At 36.4% G+C, this 13,458-nt stretch overlaps 1 protein-coding gene across 1 annotated transcript; it reads right to left on the reverse strand.

The window, feature by feature from the left end:
• Positions 1-1,769: 1,769 nt before the first annotated feature.
• Positions 1,770-13,268, reverse strand: gnl1 (guanine nucleotide binding protein-like 1). The gene is made up of 12 exons (XM_028012914.1): positions 13,065-13,268; positions 12,042-12,189; positions 11,106-11,242; positions 10,845-10,996; positions 9,198-9,269; positions 7,742-7,934; positions 6,146-6,244; positions 5,864-6,040; positions 3,616-3,794; positions 3,346-3,523; positions 2,693-2,833; positions 1,770-2,607 (listed from the first exon to the last, which is right to left on the reverse strand). Exons 1-12 carry the CDS (start codon positions 13,135-13,137, stop codon positions 2,339-2,341), a joined length of 1,818 nt encoding a protein of 605 aa, XP_027868715.1. The 5' UTR covers positions 13,138-13,268; the 3' UTR covers positions 1,770-2,338.
• Between the last annotated feature and the right edge of the window lie 190 nt (positions 13,269-13,458).

The following is a 13,458-nucleotide window of genomic DNA, read 5'->3' on the forward strand; positions in this document are numbered from 1 at the left end:
AATACACTTAGAAGAGGAAGGAAGGAAATGAAGAATTGACACTAAGAGGAAGGGAAAGAAGGAAGGAAGGAAGGAAGGATGCTAAGAGGGAAAGAATGAAGGAAGGACACCAAGAGGGAAGGAATGAAGGGTAATACATAAAGGAAGGAAGAAATTAAAGAAGGAGGGAGGAGTAGTAAACAAGAAAGGAAAGGAAGGAAGCAAAGAGGGAAGGAAAGAACTAAGGACACTAAATGGAAAGAAGGAAGGAAGAACACGCAGAGGGAAGGAATGAAAGCAGGTAACATTAGGGAAAAAAGGAAGGAAAGGGGGAATAATAAAAAGGAAATAAGGAAGGAAGGAAGAACACCAAAAGGGAAGAAAAGAAGGCAACACACTAAGAGGGAAGGAGGGAAAGGAACAAGTAAGGGCACAAAGGAAAGGAAACAAGGTAGGACATTAAGAGGTAAGTAAGGACACAAAAAGCAAAGGAATGAAGGATGCAAAGAGGGGAGGAAAGAAGGAAGGACACAAGAAAATGAAATAAGGAAGGAAAGGCACTATGAGGGAAGGAAAACATGAATGAAGGACACCAAGAAAGAAGAACGAATGAAGAAGGAAAGTAATAAATACACTAAGCAATAAAGAAAAGAAGGAATGAAGGACCCTAAGAGGAAAGGAAGGAAATACAGAGGAAAAAATAAAGGACATACGTCAGATATAAACGTAAACTGGGACCAAAGGAAGAGACCAAAAATAATAAATAAAAGGACATAATATTGTGACAACAGGATTGGAAACAAAGTCAGAAACTATTTTCCTCACTCATTCAGATCAATAAAATACTAAAATCAAACTCAACCACACTGTTATGAACTTTATTTACCCCCCTCATGGTACCGAATAAAAACTACAAAACGACCGTATCTGACAGCAGCGACCAGAAAACACCAGATAACGACAACAAGAGACAGAAACGTCTCTTATTTTGAGATAATCTCTGATAAAATGCATCCTCATCCATGATGGATGAACTGCAATTTGTAGTGATCAGTTTCTATTTCTATGTAGTTGGAGGAAAAGTTTTAAATTTCCACATCCAGGTGAAGGTGGGAGTGTGAACACCGACACAGCAGCTACCAGCCAAACATCAACAGATGAGGGTTTATCGGGAGTGATTTGATCCGTTTGCCTCACAACCTCAACTTTAAAAAACTAGATTTAGTGGTAAATTGTATAAATAGTCTGTTTTTTTAGTATTTGAGAAAATAAGGCTTTCTCCAGTCTTCAAGATGGATGATATGAACACAAGAGGGCAAGAAAGGAATAACGACTATGTTCAAAATGCCAAAACGTCTCTTTATAACACATTTTTTACTCACTCAGTTTCACTCAACATGGACTAATTACTGGAAATTTGTCAGCATCTAAAGGACATTTGCAGTAGTTAAAACACTACATGTTTAATTCCTTCAGAACAGGAGTTGATACATTTCACTCCCCCAGTTTCAACTAAATCCTAGTTATTTTCACAACCAGCTTCATCCAAATTAAAGCCCTGCTGCAGATTAATGATCTACTGACAGAGTTGTGAAACATTTAGCTGCAAAACTGTGAAGAGTTGGTTTTGTCAGTTCTTGTTTTGTGGGTTAGCATCTCCAATTTTCAGCCCCACACCCATCAACCAAGAAGTTACGCTCCACATCGATGATTTAGAGCCGCTAAAGAAGCAGCTCCAGCGACTGGCTTCACATTAGCAGAGTGTCTGAACCGTTTCATCGGGTTTTTTGTCTGAACTTTGGCGTTCCAGCTATGAGGTCACTTTCTGATGAAAACGTTGAAAACCAGCTGCAGGCTCAGGGAATTTATTTTGCTCGTTTGTCTCGGAGATCTACATGCAAAATGAGAAAGAGAGGATGGAGTCGTGGGGATGAACGAGCGGAGGCACAGCATGGGAAACATAAATACGCTCTGGAGGATAAACGGGAAGGAAAATAACTGGAAGAAAAGCTGATTCTGTTAATGTGCAAAGGAGAATTTTATGAGAACAGAACCTGAGAAGGAATGCAGGTTTAAGGAGGAAGAAGGAATGAGAGGTGCACTGAAGCAGCCTGGGAAGTGTAGGAGCTAGGGGTGCACCGACATGATAAATCAGTCCTTCATTTTGGGGGATCGGTGATCGGCCGATACTTGAATGTGACAGAGCCGAGTTTGTCATGTATGCACTACTCCGCAACTTTCTTGCTATATTTAGCAAACAACATTACAGACAAAAAAAAAGAATCGGCATCGGCCAAAATCGCAATCGGTGCACCCCTTGTAGGAGCTGTTTATTTTCTGCTTTCCTCTTCCTGTAGTTTCACTCACAGTCATTTTCCCGCAGAACGTTGTACATGTTGACAGTGAAGCCTGATGACGGCTTGTCGTCACTCCACCCCCGATGTCCAAACCCCTCATCTTCATCATCACCATCCTCGTCGTCGTCAGCATCCCTGTCTCTCTCCTCCTCAGGCTCGGAGCTGGATTCTCCGTCCTCCTCGTCTTCTCGCTCTGCACTTCCCTCCTCCTCTGCTCCTCTCCCCTGAAGAGCCATAATCTCAGGCAGGTCTGGATGATTTTCCCAGTGCTCTGTTAGCCGGGAATAATCCCCAAAAAGATGTTAAATCCAGCAGAAATTTAACCCTCCAAGATCTTCTGAAATGAGTAGTCGTACCTTTGAGGCAGCTGTAGCCAGGCGGTCTGAGACAGAGACAGAGTCTGCCATCAATCGCCAGCCTCAGCAGACTGTTGGCTGCACGATAAACATCGTTGCGTGCCGCTTTCGCCGTCTTATAGCCTCTCCTTTCTGCCCAAGCTGAGAAACACAAAGACAGAGTGAGATCTTTAGCCAGAGCTCTCAGGGGAGCCATTACAACGTCTGATATTATTCATAATTAATGGATGTTTACAAGCTTCCTGTCGTCTGTTTCCTTGAAAAGATTAAGGCTAACATTAAAACATTCCGACTAGGGAAGTAAGTTATCGATTGAGTTAAAGTTGATCGATCTAACTGATTAATTGATATGCTGCCATTTTTTTAAAAACCTGAGTTTTCTGCGATCCAACTGGATCGGGTTATTAACTTGGAATCAATCCTTCATAATAAGCAAAGTAAAACCAGCGGCAAGAGTAGAAAGAAATGATTTCCTTTGAACAGGAAAAGACCACAGTCCACCAAATCTATGCCAGAAGACATTCCCAGTGTTAGCATCTTAATATCAGCAACAAACACGTACATTAAAGTTTAGCATGGATTTAATATCCATGCTAAATGGATTAGCATGGACGTTTAGCATCAGCCTGCCGGCGGATTAAACGTCATCTCACCTTCACACACATCCCAGGCGGTCCAACTGGGCTCCTCCACGCTCTGCTGGGATTCTTTCTCTTGCAAACTGGGATGTTTGAGCTTCAGCACAGAAAGGTAAGGCGTTCTCTCGCACAGGTAACCGACTGATGTGTACGGCTCTTGCAGCTGGGCTACCGGGTAAATGCCCGCTAGAATCTGAGGAGACACACCCAGATGATTTAGAGAGTCAGATATTTAACACGTCTTAGATTATAAGAAGCTTTAAACTCAGTCATGATGAGCCGTACCTGTAGCTGCTTGTTGACGCGGGAGGGGAAGACGAGGCCGGGGCAGTCGCAGAGTTTGACCGTCGGGGTGAGGTAGTAGGTCTGGAAGTACTTGGTGTGACCCGGCGTTCGAGAGACGCTCACTACTTTCCTCCCCACTAGACTGTTTATTACAGAGGATTTACCAACATTAGGAAAACCTGGGAAAATAAATCCAACCACAGGTTAGGATTTAGGGATGCACAGATACACTTTTATCTTACTTTTGATACCGATATCTGAGATTTATTATCGGTCGATATCGATCTGATACAGACATCAAACTTTTCTTTTTTTTGTTAAAAACACAGACATAAATGTACTGAATTACAAATTTATTTGGTAATTGTGCACCAGTACAGCAAATGTAAACACAACAATAGCTTCAACAACAAAAAGACACTCTATGGAGCTCTGGTAGTGCCAAAAAAGAAATTCATTTTGGTGGTTTCATTTTGTTTTTCAATAAAATATGGCTACATTTGTTGTAATGTTTTGTTTTAGGGTTTTTTTAGACTGGATTTAAAAAATACTCTTCAATTGGAGTCAGATATAACATTTTTTTTATTATTTTATTATTATATTTGGCTAAAAAATAAATGAGGGTATTTATTTATCAAAATAAGCTATTTCAGACATGTAAGAATAAGTTTATTAATTTTAATAAGTAAAAACACAGGAAAGTCCCAGATTTTTAAATGGTGCCATACTGTCCCAAAGCCAGAATGCTTAAGTATTTTTTACTGAAACATCTGTCAATTTGCTGTGGTTTAGCTCAGCTCCATCAATCTTTGAAAATGTAATGTCCATTGGTGGAGCAATGATTTCCACAAGTTTGGAGCCTTATTTATGATATTTCTAATAGGTTTATATATATTATGTAATGCAGTGATTCTCAAAGATTTTCTTCTGGGCCTCCCTATGGATGCCAATAAAATCCCCCCCAAAAGAGAAAAAAATCCACTGGGCACACACATTGTTGAACCAGACATAAATCTATACACATATTTTGTTTTCAAATTCCACTGAAGTTTATTTCACACTTCAGGTTGCAACAAAACACACTACAAACCATCTTTACAGTGAAACACTTTTGTGTAACTACGCTTCCCGCGCCCCACACTTTGGGAACCACTGATATAATGCAAAAGGTTTCTGGTGAGGTGCAAACAAAATCCTACTTATTTTACGTTATATCCTGATTTTCTCTAAAACTGTAGCAGCTGCCATGACACTTGTACTTCTGATGGAGCCTCCCAAGCTTAAGCTTTACTTTATTACCAAGATTATGGAAACGGAGTTAAGTTAAATTTGGGTATGTTATTTTAACTACTGAAGAAAATCATGTGGACCTTATTTATTAAGCATAACTTTCATGAAGCTTGCATTTCTGTATTAAAAATGTTTTTTTAATGTTCTGATGTGATATTTTACTTTTAAATGTCATGTTTTCATTACATCTGTCACAGCAAGCAATAAATCAATTAATCGCATGATAAATTAAAGTGGATTCAATCATTTCCATTTGGACAATTTATAATTTTTCTCTGGATGAAAAATGTCTTCTTTGGTCTCAACCAGCCCTCTTTTGAAGGATAATTTTGTTTACAGAGACTTTAGCATTTTATATTTTTGGGTTTGTTGTTTTGTTTATTAATTTTGGATATTTTAAAATGTCTTCCAGGTCCAGTCAAAAACCAATATAATAAAATAAACATTTACCACATTCCAGTGGTAAATGTTTATTAAAATGAGCATTTGCCTTTGCTTTAGTTTTTTAGTTTTACTTTAATTTTAAAATTAAAAATAACGTTTATTGATATTTGAGAATGTGTTCTTGGATTATTTTGCCATTAAAATTATATAAATGGTAAATAGTTGAAAATGGTCTTAAAACAACAATATTATCATTTATTGCAAGAACGTCTGGTGACAGATCTTACTGTGAGTGGAAAATCCTCATAATTAACAGAAGTAAAGGTTTTCAAACTTCCATCTGTGTGGAATTAATCTATATAATATGTTTCACTTAAATGGGCTTTTTAATAATATTCTAATTTATTGAATTTGAATCTTAATATGATTGCATTTTAATGTAAATCTATAATATCCTAAGTGTTTACATACTTAAATGTAAGTAAGCAATTACTACTTCTGTCTGGAATGAATGAAAATCTCCACCACTGACAAATCTAGTTAATTTTTTTTAAAGTTTTGTAATAAAACTCACCTATGCAGCCCAGAGTGAGGACTCCGTCTTTGTAGAGCTCCTGGTTGCTCATCTCCAGAGCGCTGTCACTTTGATGCTCCACCAGAACCGATTCAGCTCCTTCGTCCTGCGGCTCTCCGTCCAGCCGCTCTGCAGCAGCGTCTCTCTGGATCTTGTGCTCCCAGCTGGACAGGTCAACTGAGAAAAGGAGGTTGCAGGGAGACATTTTGAGAGGGTGATTTGTTACGATGAAGTATCAGTTGTTGAGGTAAAGATGAAGAACGTAAAAACTCTTCCTCTCACCTTTTCCGGCTGTGATCTCTTGGCAAGCCTTAAAGATATCGATAAGACCTCCGGCCCGACTCCAGTCAGCCTTTTTTCTCATCCTCTTCTTCTGCAACACTTTTAGAGAAACATAATGACAAGAGGTGTGAGAGAATAAAAAGTAATAATTAACTCTTCAAAACAACAAACACGGTTATTACAATTTTGGGTTTTTCATTATAGATTAGTTTTATTTCTTTGTGGCTTTTTGTTTGTCTAATTAAGTTAGTTTTAAGTGTGTTTGCTAGTTTTTATTTGTGATTGTAACTTTGGGAAGAGTAACCAAAAACTATAGATAAGTCACACTATTTTAACATGTTTTTACTCAAGTAAAAGTAAAAAGTGGCCTCCAAGAAATTACTCAAGTTAAAAGATCTTTTAATATCTAAAAATTGCAACATCAGAGGAAATTAAATATAAAGTTATGTGGAAATGTTGGCATTTTAAAGATTAAAATGAAAATAATTCAAATAAATAATCAGGAAAAAGAAAAATATTTCCAAATCAATTTCATCTGTATAAAACTTATGATGATGTACTTTTGGTTAAAACAAGCTGGTTTGTTATTCAGTGAAGTTACTCAGAAATTTTACTCAAGAAAGAGTAACAATACTTCATAATAAAATTACTCAAGTGAAAAGTATCCATTTAAGAAATTACTTGAGTAAGAGTTTTTAAAAAAAGTATTTGGTGAAAAGACTACTCAAGTACTGAGTAACTGATCATTTATTATTTAAAAATTACATCATCAGACAGACTAAAATATAAAGTAAACAAAACCTGAAGTTAGAGTAGTGATACTTCAAAATAAAATTACTCAAGTAAAAGTGAAAAGTACAGCATAGTGGAAATACTCCTAGAAGTGCATTTTTTTCCTAAAAGTTACTTAAGTAAATGAATAACTTTTATTAAAAGTAAATTTTTACTTGAGTAAAAGTATAACTGCAACTGTAGTGCAGCTACCGTTACCGTAGCAACTGTAGATACAGTTACTACAGTTAGAAACTGTAACTAGTTACTGCCAAACTCTGGTGATCATTAGTTAAATATTGTTTAATTTTAGTTTAGTTTTATTAGGTATAGCAGTATTTTTAGTTTATTCATACTTTGGCTAATTTCTAGGTGCAGAACTCAAAAAGGTCAAAGTATTATATTGAGATCATTTATACAAATGAATACTAAACAGAAGTTACAATTGTCAAAAAATGTATTTTTTGACAATTACTGTTGAACAACATCTGACTCTGGCGTTTTCTCCAAACCTTTGCCATTTTGCAGACTAGCTAAGTGCTGCCAAGAGGAGTTTAGAGTGCCGTAATTTGCTGTCAGCTGATGTAAACTGCTTGTGGGGGGGAAATTGTATATATAACTCAATTTCAAATTGGTTTAACGGCAAATAAATCGATCCGTAAACACAAAAACAAAGGATATCTGTAAAACTATCTGTAACTTAAGTATGTTTAAGTTTTATAAACGCAGTTAGTTGTAGTTTTTCTATATTTGTTATGTTTTTATTTATTCAAGATAACTATGCTAGCCTTTTCAACAAGGCGTCCGTTACTGTAGCCTCCTGACCTGTGTTGTAGGATTGTCCAGGATGGGACGTGAAGCAGACTATCTCCAGGTGGGGAAACTGGGAGGCCATGTAGTGTTTCCAGGCGATCACCAGTGGCGGAGGACACAGGTCTGTTTTGTTCAACACCAGGATCACCTGCTTGTGGAGATCCACTGTGATGTAACGGTACAGATCTGGAGGAAACTGCAGCACCTGGTAGACACAGAAAGACACATTTAATAAATCATTCAGTCCTATCAATACTAACTGGAACACGGAGAGTTGTGTGAAAGCAAATGTTTAGGTAATATATTTAAAAACAGCAGTAAGTTTAAGAGTCAATAGTCATAATTTGCAAAGTTCCAAGTAGTTTTTTCACGTTTTAAAAGGATAAATATAAAGATTACAGCTGGGATGGAAAGGAGGAGGGAGTTGATAAAGGAAAAGAAATAAAAAACTAGGTCAGAGGTCTGCAACTTTACAATCTTAAGAGCAATATTTTCTGTAAATCCAGAAAAAGAAGTTGTTGTTTTTTTTAGCTGTGAATGTTACATAACCTCCTCAAAAAACAATAACTTATAATTTTTTATACACATTTACTTCAGGAAGTTTGTCATCATCTAATCTCTTTTTAGGTAGTAAAAAAAATACCATAACACTTTTGCAGAAAAATGGTGGATATGTTTTTTTATGAGGTATAATGACATTTATAGAAAATGAAATACAATTTTCCAACTTAATGACAAAAAGATAGATCTAAAACAATATCACGAGTATTTTTATTGTCATTCTGTTGTAGAAAATCTATTAAAACATGAAAAAAACAGGTAAACCCACCATTCATTACTAAATTTATATTTAAAATATTTAAAACATCATCTTAAGCCAGAGTTATTAGGGGCTACAGGTTAGACGGTTCAATAGACGAATTAGCAAACACAGAGACGGACAAAGAATGGATTTAACTTTTGGACAACCAGAGGGTGGATGAGGTGTGGAGACATAATTATTTATCCTTTGTTGCTTTTTTAACTTATAAAGCTACAGAAAATATTACAATTTCACATTTTTAACATGTGTAAAAAACCCTGCCAGTGTTTTTTTTTTTAAAGTTGATTCAATTGCAAGAGACAGTTAAGTTAATTAAAATCAACAATATAGCTCATTTCAGTTTGTCTGAGGTAACAGCCCCAAATCATCAACTGATTATTTCCTCCACATTTATTTATTTATTTTTAATAATAGTTGAAATATTTTCTCAGTTTAGTTTTTGTGTTGACATTCCCAGAACAAATGATTAAGCTTTCATCTAGCAAGAGTTGTTTAATAAAATAATAATAATAATAATAATAATTGGTAAATATGAACGATAAATGAAGTGAAAATATTATTCAGGGCTTTTGTTGATTCTTGACAGTGACTCCCCCTAGTGGCCTGATCCATTATGACAACCTCACTGATGATAGGTTCACCTACCGGGTGTCGAATATCAACAATAAGAAGGATGATATCAGACATTTCCAATACTCTCCACAGCTGTCTCCAAGTCTGAAATGAAGAGGAAAATAAAGATTTAACAACAATCATAAATAGTAACGCTGGTAACTTTCTGAATTGCTCTTCATCTGCTTTCGAATTCAAGAGAAAATATCTACATATAGTTAAATAATTCTACTAAAGTGAAAGGTAGCTGAAGTGACAACAATGTGACCCTGTGTTGCAAAGACTTAGCAGATATAATTTAAAGCTTTGCTTGTGTTGTCCCACCGTGCTCAGCTTTTAACTGTATCCAGTGAAATAAACTACAGTAGATGAAAATGCCATGCTGATAACTCAAATATCAGCATGCTAAGATAAATGAGGTATGTCTAAATGAAACTTAATATTGATCCATAACTGTTAGATGCATTAATATGCAGCTGTTTTCTATCAATTCTTCATACCGACTTATTCCACCTGTTGATAAGGTTTCACAAAGTTAATCAGTGTGTGAAAGCTGCTGGAAATGAAAAATATTTGGAAAGAAAAAGAAAACTATTTGTAGAGGTAGACTGAGCAATGATGGTTTGGATGATTAAATTCAAATTCAAATCCAAAAATACTTTATCAACCCCTGAGGGACATTAAATATAATATTCTTCAGATTTACTGTAGAAGAATCTCCTGTAGCAGTCTGTATTGCAGTACTTTACTCTTCCTTCTTGGCTTTACTGTTGCATCTCCAGTCGCTCAGGTGAACACTGAGGTTTAAATGTTACATATTTAGGTGCAGATATTACAAATAGAAAGTATTGCCAATTTATAAGTGGACGTAAAGGAAGTTACACCTTTTCATCTGACCACAGCTGCAGTATAATCAAAGTTATGAGAGTTTCTGTTGACTTTATAAAAAAGGTTGTGAACTTTTACTGGTCTAGATTGTATAAACCAGTATATCTGATGGTCTTCAGTGTAAAAAGAAAAAACAAAGCAAAAAAGGATGACTTTAAAAAAAATTCTACTTCATTCAGGCAGCACTGGAACACACTGAACAAATTAGACTTTGTATTAGGGCTGAAACGATTCCTTGAATGATTCACATACCTCGATTGTTAAAATTCCTCGAGGAAAATTACCTGCCTCGAAGGTTTGTTAAATTATATTTTATTATTTAGCGCACCGTGTTCCGGCCTGGTGATTATTTGTGTTGTGCAATAAAACGAGTTGTTGACAAATGCAAATATGAAAATTTGGGCCGATATTGATGTCTGATAGTAAAACCACTGTTATGGTAGAATTTACCAATATTTTTATTTTATCCCATTTTTTATTCAATTACTCGATTAATTATCAGAATAATTGATAGATGACTCGATTACTAAAGTAATTGTTTAAAACAGCAGTACTTTGCAGAATTTTTACTGCTGCTATAAAAGCAATTAAAGTCCCAGTCAGACTTTCCATCCATCCATCCATCCATCCATCCATCCATCCATCCATCTTCTTCCGCTTATCCGAGGTCGGGTCGCGGGGGTAGCAGCTTCAGAAGGGAGGCCCAGACTTCCCTCTCCCCAGCCACTTCTTCCAGCTAAATTAAAGTCAGACTTTAATTTAAATATTTGTCCATCGTGGAAACAACGTTACCTCCAGGTTGTGCTCAAAGTGGCTGAGGGAGCCGGGTGGGTTTCTGGAGTGCAGATCTTCCAGGTAGTCTCTGTAGGACTTCTCCTCCTTCCTCAGCAGGCTCTCCCGCGTCATCTCATAAGTCCAACACGGCCGACGCGGGAAGCCGAGTCCTGGTGGAGGAAGATTAAAACTCAGCAGGCAAAGAAGTGACTCACCCCTTCACTGCACTCTGCTCATCTACGTTGCTTTAAAGAAATATAAGAAATAAAACAATGATACCTTTCTCTGAAGGGTAGATTTCATCTTTGCTGACTTCTAGTTCTTTATCTGACACCGGCTTCAGCACCGTCTCCATGGCCAGCTTCTTCCTCCTTTCCACCTCCTCTCTGCTCTCTTTCTCAAAGTGAAGTCGAAACCTTAAAAAAAAGAGCAAAAAGTTTCATTTTTCTTTTGTTAGTATCTGAAGCTTAAATACAGTGTAATCAAATATCCACTTTTTCCACATGTTTAATGAGATTAGCAGAAAGCTGGTGAAAACTGATTACTTATCATAAAATAAATTACAATTGGTTCTTGTTGTTTCACTCTTTCTGCTAAAGTGTTAAAGCAGATCAGATTAAGATGAGTGTAAGGGAGGGCGACATGGACTTAAAAGTTTTATCGCAATACTTTCTGGTGTTATTGTGATAACTGTAAAAGTGGCGATAATAATTATTTATGTCTCCTCAAAATGCACGTAGTTTATTTTTGTGTTATTTAGTTGGGTTTTCTGATTTAGTTATACTTATTGATTTATATTTATTGAATAAACAGTGGAAAAAAGCAGCACAAATAACAATGACAGTTTTTGTGGTTTTAAACCTCATTAATTGGAATTTATCATGACAACAATAAATCAAAATGTCATCATGATTATGAATCACATGAATTTAAAAGAAAAAAGTAAAAAAAAAAAAAAGCAAACAATTTTTCAGATGAAAGGTTAAAATCTGAAAATACAACAGAATATTAGTAAGTATGTATATATTTATAAAAAATAAATGAAATTACAAGAATAAACTCATAATTATGAGACTTGTCAAAATCAAGATAAAAGATTTACCATGATAAATGATAAACAAAACGATAAATGCCCTCTTAGATCAGCGGAAACGTTTATTTTAATGTAAGTGTTTGTTCATTTCCAAATAAAACAGCTGTATTGAATTAGCTTACCTGTTTGGATCATATCTGCCATCTCTCCCAAAGGGCTGCTGGTTTATTCTTCTGATGTCAGTGGTCTCACTGTCAGAAGTGTCAGACTGACGCTCTCCTCCTCGCTCCACGCTCGCATTGCGGCTGCTCGGACCAGAACCTGTGTCACCTATGAGACCAGGTTGGCATCACGGTCAAACTCAGTCAGTCAAGTTTATTTGTATGGCCCTTTTCAACAACAAGGCATTTCAGAGTGTTTGCATCGTAAAAAGACATGAATAAAAAGTCATAAAAACAACATACTGGTCAACAACTGGGAAGCTTTTAAAGTATTCATAAACTCTTGAACTGTTTCACGTTGTAAACTTGATTCAATGGCAACCTGGAAACCAAACCTCAGGTTAAAGTTCATTGCAGTTCTCAGTATATTTTTAATCCAGGACTGGCTTTTAATTAGTTTTTTCTTTTCCATCAATCTGACCAGTATCCCCACAGCATGATCCTGGCACCACCTCGGCTTTCCGTTGGGCTGGTATGTTTACAAATAAACTAAAAATATAAACAATTCAAACAGTTCCTGTAAATCTATCAGATGTAAAGGTATATGTTATACAGCAATGCATTCCCCTATAAATCTAAATAATATTCAACCGCAAAGGCAGTTTAAATGTCCAATCCTACAGCAAAACGTACATCATAACACATAGCTTTGTAAACCACCATGATGTTTACATGCTCAACGTGCTCCACTCTGAGCTGCATCCCTCATGTCTGCCGTTAATTCACCGCTTCAGTAATAAACTGACGGGCTTAAGTTTGACTTTCAACTTCGACTGTAAGTTACAGTAAACGCGACGTGATGCAGTCAGAACAAACACACGCTCCTATAACAGACTAAATGTATGGAGTCACGTGTTAGCTTAATGCATGAACGAAACCTTTAACCACGGAAGAGAACAGTTTCCAAAAACTGAATTCTGCCGTGACGCTAACCGCTAGCGTTAGCATGCTAATGCTAACAGCAAAAAAAAAAAAAAATGTTACCTCTCTTTCTCTCGCGTTTGACTTGCAGCTGTTTCTTCTTCTGCTTGTTGCTGAATGGCTTTTTCCGAGGCATAGTCCAAAAAGCAGGAAAGCGGAAGAATATATTTAATAGCTCTGTACTGTGTGTCGTTACCACACAGCTTTCAAATTGCCGTTTTTTTACATGAGTGAAGTTTCTGGACTCCTACACTTTTTCAGTGACGCAACATCCACTGCAGACTGCGGAGAACCGTGGACGGAACCAATTTGATGGAGCGCAAAAACCCCCAGTAGCGGTGTTATCATACTTTTTTCTTAACAGTTGATATTACTAAATTGTAAAATAATAAATAAAATATCACTAATACTCCATTATTGATAAATAAACCTAAAATATGTTGGTAAAACTACGATT

The sequence above is a fragment of the Xiphophorus couchianus genome, chromosome 3 (assembly GCF_001444195.1).
Source record: "Xiphophorus couchianus chromosome 3, X_couchianus-1.0, whole genome shotgun sequence".
Lineage (NCBI taxonomy): Eukaryota > Metazoa > Chordata > Actinopteri > Cyprinodontiformes > Poeciliidae > Xiphophorus > Xiphophorus couchianus.